The sequence below is a fragment of the Sinocyclocheilus anshuiensis genome, unplaced genomic scaffold (assembly GCF_001515605.1).
Source record: "Sinocyclocheilus anshuiensis isolate Anshui unplaced genomic scaffold, SAMN03320099.WGS_v1.1 scaffold528, whole genome shotgun sequence".
In the NCBI taxonomy this organism is placed as follows: domain Eukaryota; kingdom Metazoa; phylum Chordata; class Actinopteri; order Cypriniformes; family Cyprinidae; genus Sinocyclocheilus; species Sinocyclocheilus anshuiensis.
The window spans coordinates 338,273-356,084 of NW_015558590.1; the positions used below are offsets into that span (position 1 = coordinate 338,273).

The 17,812-nt window shown below is 39.7% G+C and overlaps 2 protein-coding genes across 3 annotated transcripts in view; both read left to right on the forward strand.

Moving 5' to 3' along the window:
• The window catches only part of LOC107679971 (protein LSM14 homolog A-like), a 31,486-nt gene extending 26,586 nt beyond the window's left edge, over positions 1-4,900 (forward strand). The window contains exon 10 of one of the 2 annotated variants that reach the window (XM_016475705.1): positions 2,400-4,900. In XM_016475705.1, coding sequence (XP_016331191.1) covers positions 2,400-2,423 — 24 coding nt within the window. In that variant the 3' untranslated portion in view covers positions 2,424-4,900. The remainder of the gene's footprint in view (positions 1-2,399) is intronic. The other variant, XM_016475706.1, reaches the window with a different exon arrangement.
• Positions 4,901-5,838: 938 nt separating this feature from the next.
• On the forward strand, positions 5,839-17,699 carry LOC107679975 (glucose-6-phosphate isomerase-like). The gene is made up of 18 exons (XM_016475710.1): positions 5,839-6,067; positions 7,554-7,644; positions 9,859-9,927; positions 10,223-10,342; positions 10,798-10,881; positions 11,187-11,333; positions 11,494-11,565; positions 11,671-11,715; positions 11,807-11,860; positions 12,062-12,122; positions 12,725-12,768; positions 12,884-13,036; positions 13,118-13,247; positions 13,350-13,426; positions 13,564-13,692; positions 16,852-16,927; positions 17,033-17,099; positions 17,283-17,699. Exons 1-18 carry the CDS (start codon positions 5,949-5,951, stop codon positions 17,404-17,406), a joined length of 1,662 nt encoding a protein of 553 aa, XP_016331196.1. The 5' UTR covers positions 5,839-5,948; the 3' UTR covers positions 17,407-17,699.
• Positions 17,700-17,812: the final 113 nt, after the last annotated feature.

Consider the following 17,812-nt stretch of genomic DNA (forward strand, 5'->3'; position numbering starts at 1 on the left):
CCGCCCTTTTTTTTACTCCCTAATATCGGTATCGGTATCGGCCCCAAAAAACCCATATCGGTCGGGCTCTAGTCAGAACCTATAGCTTACATGAATAAAAAAAAAAATCACAAACAGGACAATTGTAAATTAAATAATTTTATATATACAAATTTATTTGTTAATGTGTAATATGTTTTTGTTTTTTTAAACGAATTATGAGCTCTAAAAGATTTTCAGAATTTTTACAACTCTTTTGCCTTAGACCATCTATAAATGTTAAATCTTAAAATAATATAAGGTTACCACTGCATCTTTCTGAAAAAAAAAAATAATAATTGAAAATGCAGCGATTGATATATACAGTGGGTACGGAAAGTATTCAGACCCCCTTAAATTTTTCACTCTTTGTTATATAAAACTTATTTGTTAGAATTAAATAAACAATTAAGTTTTTCTTAACTAACCAAATTTAAAAATAATTTGTATAATTTCCGCACAGGAAAGACTTGACTTGATTCCAAACTAAAGGAAATATATCAGTTTCGGCATCGGCTATCGGCAAAAATCCAATATCGTGCATCTCTAAAATGTGTGGCGCCTTCCTCTAATAGGGTACACATTGTTGACCTGTTATTTTTTGTCTAACACAAGAGAGCAGGAGTGCATTAAAAATGATTTTAATAATCATTTATTTTGTTTATATAGTGCTTTTCCAGTGCTCAAGGACATTTTACAGTAAAGATACAATTAGAAAAGAAAAATATCAATATAATAAGCAAGAATGACATTAGTATAAGTGAAAAAAACAATAAAGCCCAATGAGAAAACAGGACACATTAAGGGCAGTAAGAATGATAACATTCAGAAAACAAAGAGATGTAGGAGATAACTTACAAATGTTAACACTCAGAGAACAGATGAGTTTTAAGAAGTGATATAAATTCGCAGGAGAGAGTTCCATAATTTGGGTTCAGCAATGCTAAATGGTCTACCCCCCATTGAAGCAAGGTGAGACCGAGGGATACTGAGAAGACCAGAATCAGAGGAGTGTAATGAGCGAGTTAGGCTGTAAGGGAGGATCAGTTCACAGAGATACCAGGGAGCCAGGTTGTGCAACTTTGTTTAAAAGTGAGCAGGAGAATTTTGAATTTAATAATGATATACAACCGGAAGCCAATGGAGATTGAACAAAATTAGAGTTATGTGGGCAGAGCACTTGGTGTGTGTGAGTAGTCTAGCAGCAGAATTTTGAATATACTGTGAAATGGAAATGGCAGGTAAACCAATGAAAACGGCATTGCAATAATCAAGGCGGGATGAAACAAAAGCATGGATAATGGTGTCAGCATCTTTAACACTAATGAGACGACGGAGCTGGACAATGCAACATAATTGAAAGAATGCTGATTTGGTGACAGTAAATATGAGCTTGAAAGGAGAGAGATGAATCAAAAATAACACCTAGATTTTTAACGGTACAAGATGATCTAATAAGAGTACCAGCTATCTCACAAGAAGAGTCATTAGGAATGTTTCTAGTGAGTGATGGGGGTCCAACAATAATGATAATGTTTTGTTAAAAAAGTAAAATAAAAATCATGCTTAGTTAAAAATGAGAGGTTAGCCAATTTTTTTTTATTTCATGTATGTAAGCAGATATTTTGTCAATTTGAGTGGATAGAGCAGGCCTACAGAGTATATTTGAATGTCATCAATATATAAATGGTAATAAAAGCCATGTCAGTACAAGATTTGATGCAGGGGTAGTATGTAAATAAAGAATAATAGTGGGCCAAGAACAGATCCCTGGGGGACACCTTGCTTCAAATGGGCAGTAGGGGATCAAAAATTTTGTGTTTGGATTTTGGCCCACCTAACTTGAGCACCTCGAATGTATCCAACTAATAAAACAATACAACAATGTAACGTTTCCCACAATTAACTGAATTTACATCCCACATATTAACTTACTCTAAAAGAGTGTGCATCCCCGTTATCGCATGATTCTCCCACTGTTTAACAATGGGGCGTTCCTTTTAATTGAGATCAAGGAAGTGGCATTGTTTGGTCAGATCTTTCTGCAGAATAGTGCACAGAAAAATGTTTTCCGGTTTTTTATTTTTTTAATTAATAAATTTTTTTTTTTTTTACTCGTTGTGGTGATGACATTTATGTAGCACAGCCATTCAACCCTGTGACCAAATTTATAAGAAAATGTTCTTTAATTAATGGGAAATAAGTACAATAACTATAAACCAAAGAATCAGCTGTGAAAATATTAATAATTAATTTTTTTAATGTATCTTGGGAAAAGATCTAAATTATACACATTATAAATTACTTGGTTTTTAGTTTTTTTTTTGGGGGGGGGGGGGTTTGTAGCTATTTACTTTTTCTCTCTTCATTTGTTTCTCTAGAAGGATAACAAAATCGCTGCATAGGGATGAGAGGAAGCGGATCCAGAAGACCTGATTTGTGTGGGAACTGCATTTCGGGGCACATGTTTTGCTGAGAACGAGGAGATAAACGTACGTGTTGTAAATCTGTCACCAGCACTGGGGTTCGACTGCTTGAAACCTGGATATTAATGAAACACCTACTCCATTTCTTCCTGAGGAGTGGAACATATACTATTTTTTGAATTGTTAATTTGAGAAGAATCTCTCCAGATGGTTTCAAATATATTATGATTTCTGAGGGACTTACTTTTCCTTAGTTTGTTGACCTTCAATGCTCAACCTGAATTTGATCTACCGCTGTTTACAGCTAACAGATTATAATCTCAAACAATGCATCGTGATGGTTTTGATCACTGAATGAGGTTTATTTTTGACTTGTTTGCTATAAAGTATCTTACAGTGTATTTAGCATCAAAATAGACTGCCTGGAACTCAGTTATACATAGTTATATTTTTCTAATGTAATTTCATTCAACCTCAAACATCACTATTCCTATTCCCGTAGTAAGTAGATTTTTCTTTTTCTTTTTAATATATATAAACTAGTACGTTGGACGTAGATTTCTTTGGATGTATCGATCCCTTGTTAGAGGTCTGTAGTTTCTAGTGAGGTTCCTCATCAGGGCAAGCGCTTCAAGACGTTTCACTAAAAGACATTTTAGATATAATGGAGAAAAACACAGAAATGCTGTCTTTAGGGAAACGGTTCCTTACGAATATGAAATAGCACAACTTTAAATGACAAGATGTGGTCAACCAGTGCAAAGCGACCTCTGTGATCTGTTTATATATTCTGTGGGTTTGATTTATATTTGATGAGGTCCACTTTGCAGTGTGTAGCTCTTTGTAGCAGACGTTTACCGATAAGTGAACGTCCATCTTTACTAAGGAAATAATGCTACTCTGTGAGTTTACAGAAACCTATGCTGCAGTTACTTTGACGATGCATTCTTGCCACTTTTGAGCTTCTACCACTAACAATTATATGCCTGTCCTTCAACATTCAGATCACATGTTCTTCACCTCATAAAACATCAGGTGAAACTGACATGTCACACTGAGCCTAGAGCTGGCTTGAAGTTTGAGTACTTGCTGAGAGATTATTCAATAGCACTGCTTCCCAGTGGATGGTTTCTTCTGTTTCTGTCTTTAATGTGAGCGAAAGCTGGACCGTTGAAAAGCCAGAATGTGTTGTGTTCTGTAATGCAGATGCTGTTTATCTTTTCCCATCGCTCCTCGTTCAGCTGCGGTGCGTTTTATAGTCACTGACTGCACTAGCATGATGTCATAGGGTCATGTGACCTCATGCACATTGTGATGTCACAGCCACACCTACGCATCGCTCAAGATGTCACTTCAGCCGCATTTTGATTGGATACATTTCATTTTGTAACCAAATTCACATTATACTCGCAGTGAGTGTTTGCTGTGGAATAAGCAAAATGCTGCGATTTAAAGTCCTTTTTTTTGTTTTTTTTTATAGATTTATGACTGAAGTTTGAAGGTTTGATATTATAACTGGCCAGTTTTTCATCTCTCCGTTCGCTTCAGATTGGATTGTGTAGCGTATGGCTGTGACATCACTGCAAAAATGGTTTCGTTTTGTTAAATGTTTGTTTAAACTGTTGGGATCGGTGGGTCAGTTGATAATGAAATAAACTGTTTTCAGATTATAGCGTATATTACAGTCCAAGTTTGTAAGACGCAGAACATTTTGAGTTTTGGGTCTTGTGTGAATATGCTTTTGCACTTGTCAAGCTCTTAAATTCAGAGCTGCTTTATTCCGGTAATAAACGTTCATTCGTATCTGACTAAAGTGAATCTTCATCTGAAGCACATAGACATGATTTAATTAGGGCTTCATAATGGAGCCATTTATAATTAACTGCTCAATATGAAAAAATAATAAACATCCATGTTGTCCTAAAATAGTACTTTTTTTTGTATTCGTATATAATTATTAGGAACGTTAGGGTATTATTAGTCTGTTGGCTTGATTCCAGAGTTTTCTTTAGAGGTTGTGTATTACAGTGTAAATTCCAGCTGTGTGTTTGTTCAGTGTTGGAACAGTGATACTCGCGTATAAACGGGAAGTTGCTGCATGCAGGTCTTGGAGATGTTTGTGAGGCAAATGCTGTTCTGGAAATGTCTTGTGATGAGCACCAAATCCTTCCATCAGGGTCGACACGCTTTCCTTGTGAACCCCGGCATGGAATCTGTTCACAACTACATGTAAAGAGCTTTTTACTAGATGCAAGAATAAACTGTTTACTATCTGTTATGTGATTACATTTTTTGGGTTGAGTGTTTATGCTCCATACATTAGTGTGAACGGAGTATTATTTTTTTCAGACCTGAAAATGTAGTTTACATGATGTACAAGAAATGCAATTAGTTGAACGTAAGACGACTTGCATAAGAAAAGAATAATTTACTCACCCTCAAATTGTTCCAGACCTGTAGGAGTGTTTTTGTTTGTTTTGTTTTTTGTGTGTGGTTACCCATATTTTTCAAAGTATCTTTTTGTGTTCAACAAAATTATGACACTTTCATTTCTGGGTCAATTAGGGATAATAAGTGCATATTTACACGTAATATCATAATTGCCTCTGTATTTTTTAGTTTTTTTTAGTAAATGTGTACTGATAAGCATTTATAAATATAATTTTCTAATTGCATATTTGTAATGGTAAAGTTGAAATTTAGTATATTTAAAATATTATAACTTTAAATGTAATATTGAAAAAAGTATCTTAAAGTGTATTTAAAATGTGTTAAGAAACAGTCATTAAAGTTTGTACTCTAAAATGTACTTAAGTGGCCTTTTATGTCAGTAATATATTTTCTGCAAGTAAATTTTTTTAAATAGACTATAAGTATGAATATGAAGTATATACCGCAAGTGCACATACAATAAAGTGCATCGGTTTTTCACAATGGCTATCTTTCAAAAGTTACTCTAAAATGGATTAATACATCATATTAAGTAAACTCCAATTACACTGTCAGAAAATAAATAAATAGAAAGGTACAAACGGTGCATATTTGTTCATAACTGGTAATAATATCACCTATCACCCCCTTGAGAGTGTACAAAATATGTTTGTGATTGTTTGGTTCCATCTAGTGGTGACATTAAATCCCTAAACCAGAAAACATCCATCCGTAATGAAATAAATGTAAATAATAAAAAAGCACGCCATATTGTTGATCAATATCAACCGTCACATAAAGTATCAAAAATGTCAAATTTATTTCAAACAGTCAAAATGTTCTAATTAACAATACATGGTCTATATTACACAACAGCCTTCTGACCTCCTCAGTCAGTGCAGTGTCACAGTGGGCGGGGCTACGCAGGACTCGCTGCCGTCGCGGTGGGCGTGTCGCAGTCGTGATGGGCGTGGCTGTCAGGGTTTGTCATTGGACTTCCTCCTCAGGCTTCTGTGCGCTGAGTGATTCACATGATTCAGCTTTGGTCCGAAGCACAGCGAGGTTTATTTAATCATGGAGCTCACCAGCGACCCGAACTACCGCAAACTGGAGCAATGGTACAAATCCAGCGCCGGAAACCTGAACATGAGGCAGATGTTCGACGCAGAGCAGGACAGATTCAACAAGTTCAGGTGAAACACGCATCAAACGCGCTTCCGCTGCGCACGTGAGCTCTGTTACACATTAACACTGGCATTTCGTCTCGTCTTCCTCGGCAGCATCACGTGTGCCGCGTATCAGCTGTTTCTAGGACTTGCATGTTGGCCATAAGGCCTATGAGCAAATCTCGTATATAACACAATTTATGCACCTTTTTTGTAAGATAGCATCTTCATTTAATATCAGGACACACATGTATGCGCATATCGTTACATTTAGCGTTACATGTCAGCCTGGATTTCCACGTTGATGTTGCAAGGTTATTGCCCCATCAGGCCAAGAGTCTCGAGCTCCAGGTTCCGCCCTCTGCACTGTTGCACCTGCTTTATATCTTCATTTACACTCATATAAACACTGCTGGTATGAGTAACTGTTTATCTTTGCTTTAAAACAGTAAACATTGCCACAATATCAGCTAGACGCATAACAAGATCATCGATGATGTGTGTTTGAGCTCTGCCTGCACTTTAACACTGCTCTTATGTGGCAGCATACTAATAGGAGTTTCTTTTATGACTCTTTCATTAACTGCACATTATCAGGCATTTCTCAAGTGCACTCACTGCTTATGCAATCTCTTAAGGGAGTATCACGTCCTCTGCTGCGAGACTTCTGTGTTTATATGTGACATATTTACAATAGTCTGTTCGTATGAGAGTGCATTAGCTGTTATAGGTTAAATTCTGATGTATTAAGTGTTCATAAAAGTCTGTAGTAGGTATTTATTCTCAGAAGAGTGTTGGCCAACAGAGGGCGCCATAGCAGCATGTTGTACGTGCTCTTTTGCACACTCTCTCACACACACACACGTCTGATTTGCTATCCTTGTGGGGACTCTCCATAGGCGTAATGGTTTTTATACTGTACAGACCGTATATTCTATATATATATATATGATTGTATAATTTTCCTGCAAATTGTATGCAAATGTATGTTAATATACAAAATATATAATATTGTGGTGACTATAGTCTCTTAGTTATTGTTACTACAATAAAACTGTTAATTTAGTTTAAGACTAAATATTAGGTAAAAATACAATAACCAAGATTTTGAAAGCATCTGTGGTATTTATTTATTTTTTGCCATTACATTTTTGTAAAGGATAGATCAGGAATTTAAATTGTGAGGGGAAGAATAACAATTTAAAAAATATTTGAAAAATATTTATTTGAGTGTAATTAAATTTCGAGAGTAATGTGGCATTGCTGCAATTCGAGCCTCACTGCTTAAAATAACAGTGTGATGGGCCTAATACATTTTCTCAAATGGCTCGTTTAGCTTTCCTCGTCTGTTTAATTAATTTTCCCAGTCTAAACATCACTAAGATCCTCTCACTTGTGTATATACTAGGCTTGAATGATGTTCATGGATTATCCGTGTTGTACATGAAGAAAAAATTCAACAAATCCAGCTTTTGTATATCCTAATGATGTGTGTGATTTGTCTTCTGAGCAGTTTACAGCTGACGACAGAGGATGGAGACATTCTGCTGGATTACTCTAAGAATCTCATCAATGAAGAAGTCCTGCGCATGCTCTTCGACATGGTACGGTCCACAATCTTCACATCAGAATAATTTCTTCATAAAATCAGAGTAGAGCGTGTTAGTGTTAAACAGCAGTGCAGGAGCGGAGCTGTTACTGTAATCTCTCAGCTAAGCATCTTTAAACTCCTCATCAGAAGCGTGTGTGTGTGTTTGTCCATCTCCAGATGTTAATTGGCTTAATGCATGTGTCCTTAAAGCTGCTACTACTGAGAATAGAATGGATGAATCGGGTTAACCGTATCACTGGGACACACGAGGCCTGTGTGTGGTGTAATGTTTAAGTAGTTTGGACTTTAAGTTCAAAGTATACTTCAGTATTGATGCAATTGCTGGCGCTTGTCTGCAGCAAAAGTATACTTGTATGCATAATTTGGCAGCGCAAACATGGGAGCAATTCCGGCTTTGCGCCTCACAAATTCCGACTTTGCGCCTCACAAATTCCGACTTTGCCCCTCACAATTCCGACTTTGCGCCTCACAATTCCGACTTTGCGTCTCACAATTCCGGCTTTGCGTCTCACAATTCCGGCTTTGGGCCTCACAATTCCGGCTTTGGGCCTCACAATTCCGGCTTTGCGTCTCACAATTCGGGCTTTGCGTCTAAATTCCGACTTTGCCCCTCACAATTCCGACTTTGCGCCTCACAATTCCGACTTTGCGTCTCACAATTCCGGCTTTGCGTCTCACAATTCCGGCTTTGGGCCTCACAATTCCGGCTTTGGGCCTCACAATTCCGGCTTTGCGCCTCACAATTCCGGTTTTGGGCCTCACAATTCCGACTTTGGGCCTCACAATTCCGGCTTTGCGCCTCACAATTCCGGCTTTGGGCCTCACAATTCCGGCTTTGCGCCTCACAATTCCGGCTTTGCGCCTCACAATTCCGGCTTTGAGACTCACAATTTTTGCGCCTCACAATTCCGACTTTTCGCCTCACAATTCCGACTTTGCGCCTCACAATTCCGACTTTGCGCCTCACAATTCCGACTTTGGGCCTCACAATTCCGGCTTTGGGCCTCACAATTCCGACTTTGGGCCTCACAATTCCGACTTTGCGTCTCACAATTCCGGCTTTGCGCCTCACAATTCCGGCTTTGGGCCTCACAATTCCGGCTTTGCGCCTCACAATTCCGGCTTTGGGCCTCACAATTCCGGCTTTGCGCCTCACAATTCCGGCTTTGGGCCTCACAATTCCGGCTTTGCGCCTCACAATTCCGGCTTTGGGCCTCACAATTCCGGCTTTGCGCCTCACAATTCCGGCTTTGGGCCTCACAATTCCGGCTTTGCGCCTCACAATTCCGGCTTTGGGCCTCACAATTCCGGCTTTGCGCCTCACAATTCCGACTTTGGGCCTCACAATTCCGGCTTTGGGTCTCACAATTCCGGCTTTGCGCCTCACAATTCCGGCTTTGGGCGTCACAATTCCGGCTTTGCGCCTCACAATTCCGGCTTTGCGCCTCACAATTCCGGCTTTGGGCCTCACAATTCCGGCTTTGGGCCTCACAATTCCGGCTTTGGGCCTCACAATTCCGGCTTTGCGTCTCACAATTCGGGCTTTGCGTCTCACAATTCCGGCTTTGCGACTCACAATTGCGCCTCACAATTCCGACTTTGCGCCTCACAATTCCGACTTTGGTTCCGGCTTTGCGCCTCACAGTTCCGACTTTGCGCCTCACAGTTCTGACTTTGGGCCTCACAGTTCCGACTTTGCGCCTCACAGTTCCGACTTTGCGCCTCACAGTTCCGACTTTGGGCCTCACAATTCCAACTTTGTTTACAACTTTACATTGCACAATTTTGACTTTACATCTCACAATATCAACTTTACATCTTGCAGTTCAGCGTTTACATCCCGCAGTTCTGACTTTACATGTCACAGCTCCAACATATCTTGCAGTTCCAAGTTTACATCCCGCAATTTCAACTTTACATCTCACAATTCCTGCTATACATCTTTTTCTCAGAATTGCAAGTTTATGTTGGATTTAGCTTTAGTTGCCATCACAGCTCATATTTAACCTGACTCGGTACTTCTTCTCTTCAGCCAGTCAAAGTAGAGATTGTGAAACTGTATCACTCTGATGCAGCACATTTCTTACAGTAATCACAGCAGCACACAAAGCACAATTGGTGTTTGTATAGTTCTTTGTATGTATGTATGTTTACACAAGTTCTGAGTCACATTAACCGTTTTTTTTTCCTGTCTCATCATGATTAGGCACGATCGGTGGGCGTTGAAGCTGCCAGAGAGAAGATGTTTGCTGGAGAAAAGATCAACTTCACTGAGGTAATGATATCTCAGTAAAACATTTCACTGAGAATTAAATTGAGCTTGATTTTAGGTTGAAATTGCAAGACATGTTCCTTCTAGAATTTGGTTCTGTGTAAGTTCCACTTCCATCTTCTCTAAATTTCTATTGGCACATAGCAGAAAGTTCTGTTAAAATCCTCAGTTTCCTCTTTAACTCACTGGCTGTCCTGAAACTACAGCATGTAATGTCTCTTTTGTGGCTCGTGGTATGAAACATGTCAATAAAAAAGGGAGCATAGTTGCTATATATTATATGCGTGTTGGTTTGCAGGGTCGTGCTGTTCTCCACACCGCCCTGAGGAACCGCTCGAACACTCCCATCATGGTGGAAAGTAAAGACGTGATGCCGGACGTGAACCGAGTCCTGGAGCAGATGAAGGGCTTTTGCCATGTGAGTGAACATGCGTGTAACAACCCACTCGTTTATTGAACAGTTTTTTTTTAATGGATTTTCACTTATTAAAGGTGTACTGAAGTGCCTTGAAACACGCACCGTTATTTTATGTGTTGGCGTCAGTTTAACTGAAACAGGAAGACAGGGCGGGACATATCAAGCAGCCCCGCCCCCTTTTTTTCAAATAGCCAATAGCGTTCGTTTATATCACAGCTTTGCCTAGAGCCCTTGAGCTCGGTAAAGCCACATTTGACAGGGTATGACAGCCACAATCTCTTATTTATAGTATTTATAAATGTATAGTATTTATTTATTTTACCTGGGTACAAGTAGTACTACGTTTATTGCACTTTAAAGTAATAATTTATAATTAATTGATCATTCATTTCAATGACAGCTGACTATGAAAATTCCTGAAAACTGACATTGCGTATATGTGTGTTATTTTGCAGAGAGTGCGCAGTGGCGAGTGGAAAGGCTTCAGTGGTAAAGCCATTACTGATGTTGTGAACATTGGCATTGGTGGTTCTGACTTGGTGAGATTACCATGAGTTTCCTGAGATCCAGTGGATGTTTAAACATCATAATTGACCAAAAAAAGAGATTTGGCTGTTGCTTAGACTGATCCAAGAGTAACTGAAGTGGAATAAAACTGTCTGTTATAGTCAGTTACAATTATCATACTAAGTGTTGCCTGATTCTGGACTGAAATGGCAGTAAATACTGTTAGACAGTTGTTTTATCCTGACGGCTAGGACTCATCGAGTCAAGTCTGGTTATCACGAACAATAGTTGTGTAATGTTTGGAATAGCATTTATTATGTTTCGTTTTGTTCTTCAGGGTCCTCTGATGGTGACTGAAGCTCTGAAGCCGTACTCTAAAGGAGGACCCAACGTCTGGTTCGTCTCTAATATTGATGGCACGCACATGGCCAAGACCCTCGCCCAGCTCAACACTGAGACCACCCTCTTCATCATTGCATCCAAGGTAAAGAAAACAATCTTGTACAGTACTGTAGTGTTCATTTACACTTATATTAAACAAAACTGGTAATACAAAGTAAACGGGTAATACTTATAAATACTTATATGGTAATACTTTAAATACTGTAAAGTACTAAATTTCTTAAATGTATTTTGTTTTTTAGACATTCACCACCCAAGAGACCATCACTAACGCTGAGACGGCCAAAGAATGGTTCCTCCGGGCCGCTAAAGATGTTAGTACCTTTACTGCTGTAACTGTCTATAAAAAGATTAAATTCTGTGCGCTACATTATAGATGGTTGTCTGCTAGTCTCATTCAGCATTTTGTGTATTTTCAGACATCTGCTGTGGCTAAACATTTTGTGGCTCTTTCCACAAATGCAGTAAGTACAGGGTTATGTCAGCTGTATGATATTTTCGATATAAAATCATATATTTAAAAAAAGTTACATGAATTTCCTGTCTCCTCACCAGCCAAAAGTCAAGGACTTTGGTATCGACACCAACAACATGTTTGAGTTTTGGGATGTAAGTATTCCGTGCATTATAATCTTATTATTGCACGAGAATGGAAATCTTCATTTTGATTGGCTGAAAATATGCCTGAAAGTGTAAATGACTGATTGCATGATTGCCAGTAATATTTGACTACTCTGCCATGTTCCTGAATTAGCATATTGCTTCTCAAAGCTCAGACTGTTTCTCTGATCCTGAATGCTCATGTTTTAGTGGGTCGGCGGGCGCTACTCGCTGTGGTCAGCTATCGGTTTGTCCATTGCACTGCACATAGGTACGTCTGCTGTATGAACAGTCCTATAAGGCCTGAAACATGTATGTGAACGCAAATGCTTCTAGCTATGCAACTTTGATTTGGTGTGTTTTGGTTGTTGTACATAAAATCAGAATGCAATTCAAGTACGTTTTGCATTCTCTGCATTGCCAGAGGGAGCGCTATAACAGGTATTCCGTATTAGCATAACCAGATTTTCAATTTGTTCTTTCAGGTCAACTAGTGTCATTAGCAACCATAGAGAGAACTTGAGTTAACTAGATAAATTGGTTTAAATTCAACAATAAATCTCAATAGTCTCTATTTACGCTCTTAATCCATGTTCCTGGTCCTACTGTGAATGATTCATCATTGTTATTCCCAAAAATATGGTTTGTTTTGGTAGTTAGGTTCTGGTTAGGTTTATTTGGTAATCAAGCTCTGGCCAAACATTCACATTTATGTACTTGTATAGAGTATGTTTCCGGACTAACTTCTGCCTGAACCAAATTCGAAAGGCTGCTAATGCATCATTTTAGACTATTAGCACTCATAGACTATTTACACACTTTTTTTTTTTGTCTGTAAATGATCCAGTAACTTTATTCATTGTCGTCTTATAGGTTTTGACAGTTTTGAGCAGCTTCTAGCTGGTGCTCACTGGATGGTAAGCACAACTGTGCCAGGATACAAGATAAGCATTACTGTACCAAACTGTCTACCTTAGGAGCGTCTGAGAGTTCGTGTTTCTGGGAGTAACCGCTCTGTACTCTTTCTGTTAGGATAACCACTTCCGCTCGGCTCCTCTGGAGCAGAACGCCCCGGTCATACTGGCCCTGCTCGGCGTCTGGTACGTCAACTTCTTCCAGGCCGAGACACATGCTCTGCTGCCCTACGACCAGTACATGCACCGCTTCGCTGCGTACTTCCAGCAGGTCGGTCTGATGAGGTTCTAGGAAAGGACTTCATTGTTTCTTATAACTGGACACTTTGTTGAGTTGTTGGTGATTTTTCAGGGAGACATGGAGTCCAACGGGAAGTACATCACCAAGTCTGGCACTCGTGTGAATTACCACACTGGACCTATTGTATGGGGGGAACCAGGAACCAACGGACAGCATGCCTTCTACCAGCTCATTCACCAGGGTCTGTGATCCTAACCCTCCCCTGTGGACTAGTTCCTAGTTTAATTGGCATACTAATGCCTATTTGTGATGTGTTTATCACAACAGATCTTAATCTCCGCAGGCACTCGCTTGATTCCGGCTGACTTCCTCATTCCTGCTCAGAGTCAGCATCCTATCAGAGATAATCTGCATCATAAGGTACGCCCACGGTCTACGTGGTTCAGGACACGTCTTTGTTTTCTGGTTCTCTTGGGCATCTGATGCCCCAGATGTTATTTCATGTTATTTGAGCCGTGTTTGTCTAAGTGTTACGTCTCGTTTCATAAATCCGGTAGATCCTGATGGCGAACTTCCTGGCGCAGACGGAAGCTCTGATGAGGGGAAAGACCCCTGAAGAGGCCAAGATGGAGCTCCAGGGTGCTGGGGTGTCTGGAGATGCACTGGAAAAACTCTTGCCCCATAAAGTGAGTGGTTCTTTACTTGAAAACCAAGTGTCGATACACAATCCTTTGTATCTAAACTGGAACTGTAGCCTGGTGATTAGTGGACATTCATTGACAAACGCGCTTCCATCGGTGTGTTATGGTCATGCAGGGATTTTTGTTTGAATATACAAAATCATTGCCAAGATCGCCTTAAGCAGGGGTAGCCAACCCTGCTCCTGGAAGAGCTCTTGAAAATTACAGGCAGGTGTGTTGAAGCAGGCTTGGGATTGCAGGAAAATAGCTCTCTTTAGGAGCAGGGTTTTCAACCCCTAGCAAAAACAGTGTTTCCCAACCCTGTTCCTGGAGGCACTCCAAACGGTGCACATTTTCAAACTCGCCAAAATCACATGGTAGATGCTTCCTTTGAAAAAATATTTTATTTGCCACCATTACACAAGCATGTTCAATTTAGTATGAGTGTGCGTAGGATGAATGCAATCTGAACATACTGGGCCTCATTTACGAAACGAACGTACGACAGAAAAGTGGACGTACGGTCGTTTCAACGCAAAACTTGGAATTTATCAGTATGGACGTGAGCGGTGGCTACGATCAAATCTCACGTCTGGTCTCAGCTTGTGTACGCAAGTTTGAGTTAAGTTGAACGCAGCATAGTAAATCTGGTGGAGAATTGTAGAATGACAGTATTTTGTTCATTTAGGTTATTTTCCTGACCGTCAACCGAAGCTCATTAGTCGATCACTGACCAGTAAGATTAGAATGTCCTTTTTTTTTTTTTCCTTTTATATTCAGGGCTTTAGCTATATATGCGCTAATAGCAGCGTAAACAAGACCATGAGGATTCACACATCGACGCATCAAGCACCTGCAGCACTTCTGTGAATGGAGAAAAACAGAAAATAAGTCTATAAAAGGAATAAAATAAATAGAACCACACAAAATATATAATTAACAAATTAACAAAAGGGAAAAAAACTGTGCAACAAGTATAGGCTACGCTCGTTTTTGTGACACTCTTAATGCACTTTTTTTTTTCTTTATATCTTTATTTGATTTAATCCATCTGATCACGCAGGCTCCTCACGCACACACAAACAACATTAGTTCTAGTGTTGCTTGACTTTTCAGCCATTCATCATCAAACTAAAATGCAGTCAACCAAACATAAAAGTTACACTGTTTATTTTGAAAGGTCCGCTGTGAAATCAGCGTGCAGCGCCCAAACAAAAATTTTTGTGCATGTGAAGGATTTTACACGGATATTAGAACATGAGTGAAGTATAAAGCCTTGTTTAGGCTACATAATAATAAAGCAACCAAATGTTACAAATATGGCAAAAACGGAAACATTTCAATTCTTGTGGTATGAGACCAGCTCGTGAGCCCAATGCCGTTTCAGTTTTGCTTGATATTTGTATGTCCGTTTATAATGAATGCCACTAAAGCCTAATTTGTGTTTTATTATATAGTTTAATATATAATGTCATAACTACTTATTTTTCATTCTTGTTCTGTTCTGAATTCTGTTAAATTAAAAATATTTGTTGTACAGTGAGGGGAAGTAAATAGGCTATAATATTTATTTACCAGTATTTTAATATGAATTAAATAATTTAATGTAGCCTAATTGTTTGCAATTACAAGGTTAACGGGTGTTTTTGGAGTAAGATCAATTTCTCTTTCATGATATTACTTCCCCCTTTTGGCCAGTTTACATTTCTCAAATGACGATTGTTTTCTGCCGCCACATTTATCGACGTGCGATCATTCGTACAATGAGATTGGCGGCATACGAATGTTTCATGAATCATACGTGAACTCTGTTGTAAGTTGATTTGTGCGCACGGATCTGCGCTCGTTTCTGCATTAGATTGATAAATGAGGCCCACTAAATCTACCATGTTGGCACTGTCATGTGACCTACAACATGAGCAGTTGTGACCTAATGGTTAGAGAGTCAGACCTGTTACCAGATGGTTGCAGGTTCGATTCTCAATACCAGCAGCAAATGTAGGAGAATGAACAGCACTCTCTTCCACACTCCGTATCCACGACTGAGATGCCCTTAAACAAGACACCGAACCCCAAATTGACCCTTCTGCAGACAGGAGAGTAGATTAACGTCGGTGGACTTGAACTTGAAAAAATGTGACTTGAAAAACTTGAAAACATCCCTTCTGATGTTCATTCGTGTGCATTTCATGCTAAAACTAGAAAAGAGGAAGAAACGATCGGTTCAGGTGCCGCTTGAACTGAGGCGCTACAGCGATCTGTCACGACACACAAAACGGTATTTATTGTTTGAATTGATTAAAAAAGACCAAATTTGAAAGCTAAGACTTTTTCATACCAGAAGTAACCTGCTCTGTCTTGTCTGTCAGCGTGTTGTCGGTTTCCTCTTTGCTCCGCAATATATTTTTCACTGCGTGAAACATGGTGTGGCATGAAAGCGGCATGGCTTGTTGGACATAGCAACAGTAACTAAGGGGGGTGGGTCTTTGTGAAGGGTCAGTTGCTCCCTGGGTGCAGAGGACAAATTCTGAGTGTGGGTTAACATACTTGGCCTTTGACGTCACTTGACACGAGTTGCGTGGCTTATTTACGAATCTACTATTTACTAATCTTCTCCTATGGCCTAATAGGATGGTAATGTGTTCAATGGATGCATGCTTTAGAATCCCGCCAAAGATAGTTGGTCATCCGGGTACTTTTCACCTACTGTTTTGTGACACTGTCAATTCGGACATAGTACTGCGGTATAGTTGGGAAGTCGGAATATTTAAACCGTTTGAATCTTTTACTTTATGTGGCATGATCCTCTGGTGTGTAATATTTGAATTTACTCCCGTTAGCGCTGTCAAAAGTACCGACCACGATACCATTCGGTACTGAAATTTTAAAAACGCCCATTTCCCGTTTCTGTGCGAGCTCTCGGTGAAGAGCGTGAAGCGATGATTATTCGAAGCCAATCACAGACGTATCTGTTGAGCACGTGAACACAATGGCTGATCAGCGCCGTTTAAGAATCTGTTCAACAGCGCTCAAATCTTAGCGGGAAGTGGATGTTTTTAAAATTCCGTACTGAATGGTATCGCGGTCGGTACTTTTGACAACACTAACTCCCATACATGTGGTCCGTTTTTGTATAATGACACATTGCTTTTTTTTGTTTTGTAGGTTTTTGAAGGAAACAAGCCAAGCAACTCTATCATCTTCAAGAAACTTACTCCTTTCATGCTTGGTGCACTCGTTGGTGAGTATCAAACATGATATACCGCTACTTCCTTTTGTAGATGTCCGTTGGTTTTGTTGACCCCACATTCATGGACAATGTGATGCATTTGTTCATGTATTTCAGCCATGTATGAACACAAGATCTTTGTGCAAGGTGTGATGTGGGATATCAACAGCTATGACCAATGGGGGTGAGTCCAGATCTAAGTGTTTTCCACTTTGATTGGGTCCAGTTCAAAAGTTGCTATGAAACTGAAGTAGCGACAGATCTTTTCCTCCATATTGTGACCACCTTGTGAAAAAATTGTTTGCTTTGAGAAATCTGAAGTTTCAGGCATACGTACATTTACAGATTATTTTATCTCTCCCATCAGCGTGGAGCTCGGCAAGCAGCTGGCCAAGAAGATCGAACCCGAGCTGCAGGATGACGCGGACGTTCATTCCCACGACTCCTCCACCAACGGACTCATCAGCTTCTTCAAGAAGAACCGCTCTTAAATGTTTCCTCCCCTTTAACCCTACCTCTGCCGGCCCCCTCATCCAATTAGATTAGTGAATTATGTATTAACACTTGGCGTAGTACAGACGGTAAGCCTAGACAAGGAGGATGAGCACTTTATGTCTGTCATCTATAAGCCATGAGATTCTTGTGTGTTGTGTAAGATTTGACTCTATCATGTATCTGTGGACCAGTATGGATGACTGTATCTGTTTGCACTGCGCATTCTAGATGGATTTCATGTTCTCCTTTGGACCAAGGAACCACAATAAATGTATTATTTGTCACCTTCCTTGCCTGGCTGCATGTTCTTTTTGTTCAGCAAAATTCTCAAAGATGACAAATTAAGTGTCCATTACATAGGGTGACCATAGGTGCCATTTTCCCAGGACGCGTCCTGGCCAG

Excerpts from the sequence above, each read along its gene's own strand:
- LOC107679975 (XM_016475710.1), top strand. The coding sequence starts at position 5,949 with ATGGAGCTCACCAGCGACCCGAACTACCGCAAACTGGAGCAATGGTAC. Across the intron at positions 10,343-10,797 it reads AGATGAAGGGCTTTTGCCAT|AGAGTGCGCAGTGGCGAGTG; the intron begins GTGAGTGAACAT and ends GTTATTTTGCAG. Across the intron at positions 11,566-11,670 it reads TCCTCCGGGCCGCTAAAGAT|ACATCTGCTGTGGCTAAACA; the intron begins GTTAGTACCTTT and ends GTGTATTTTCAG.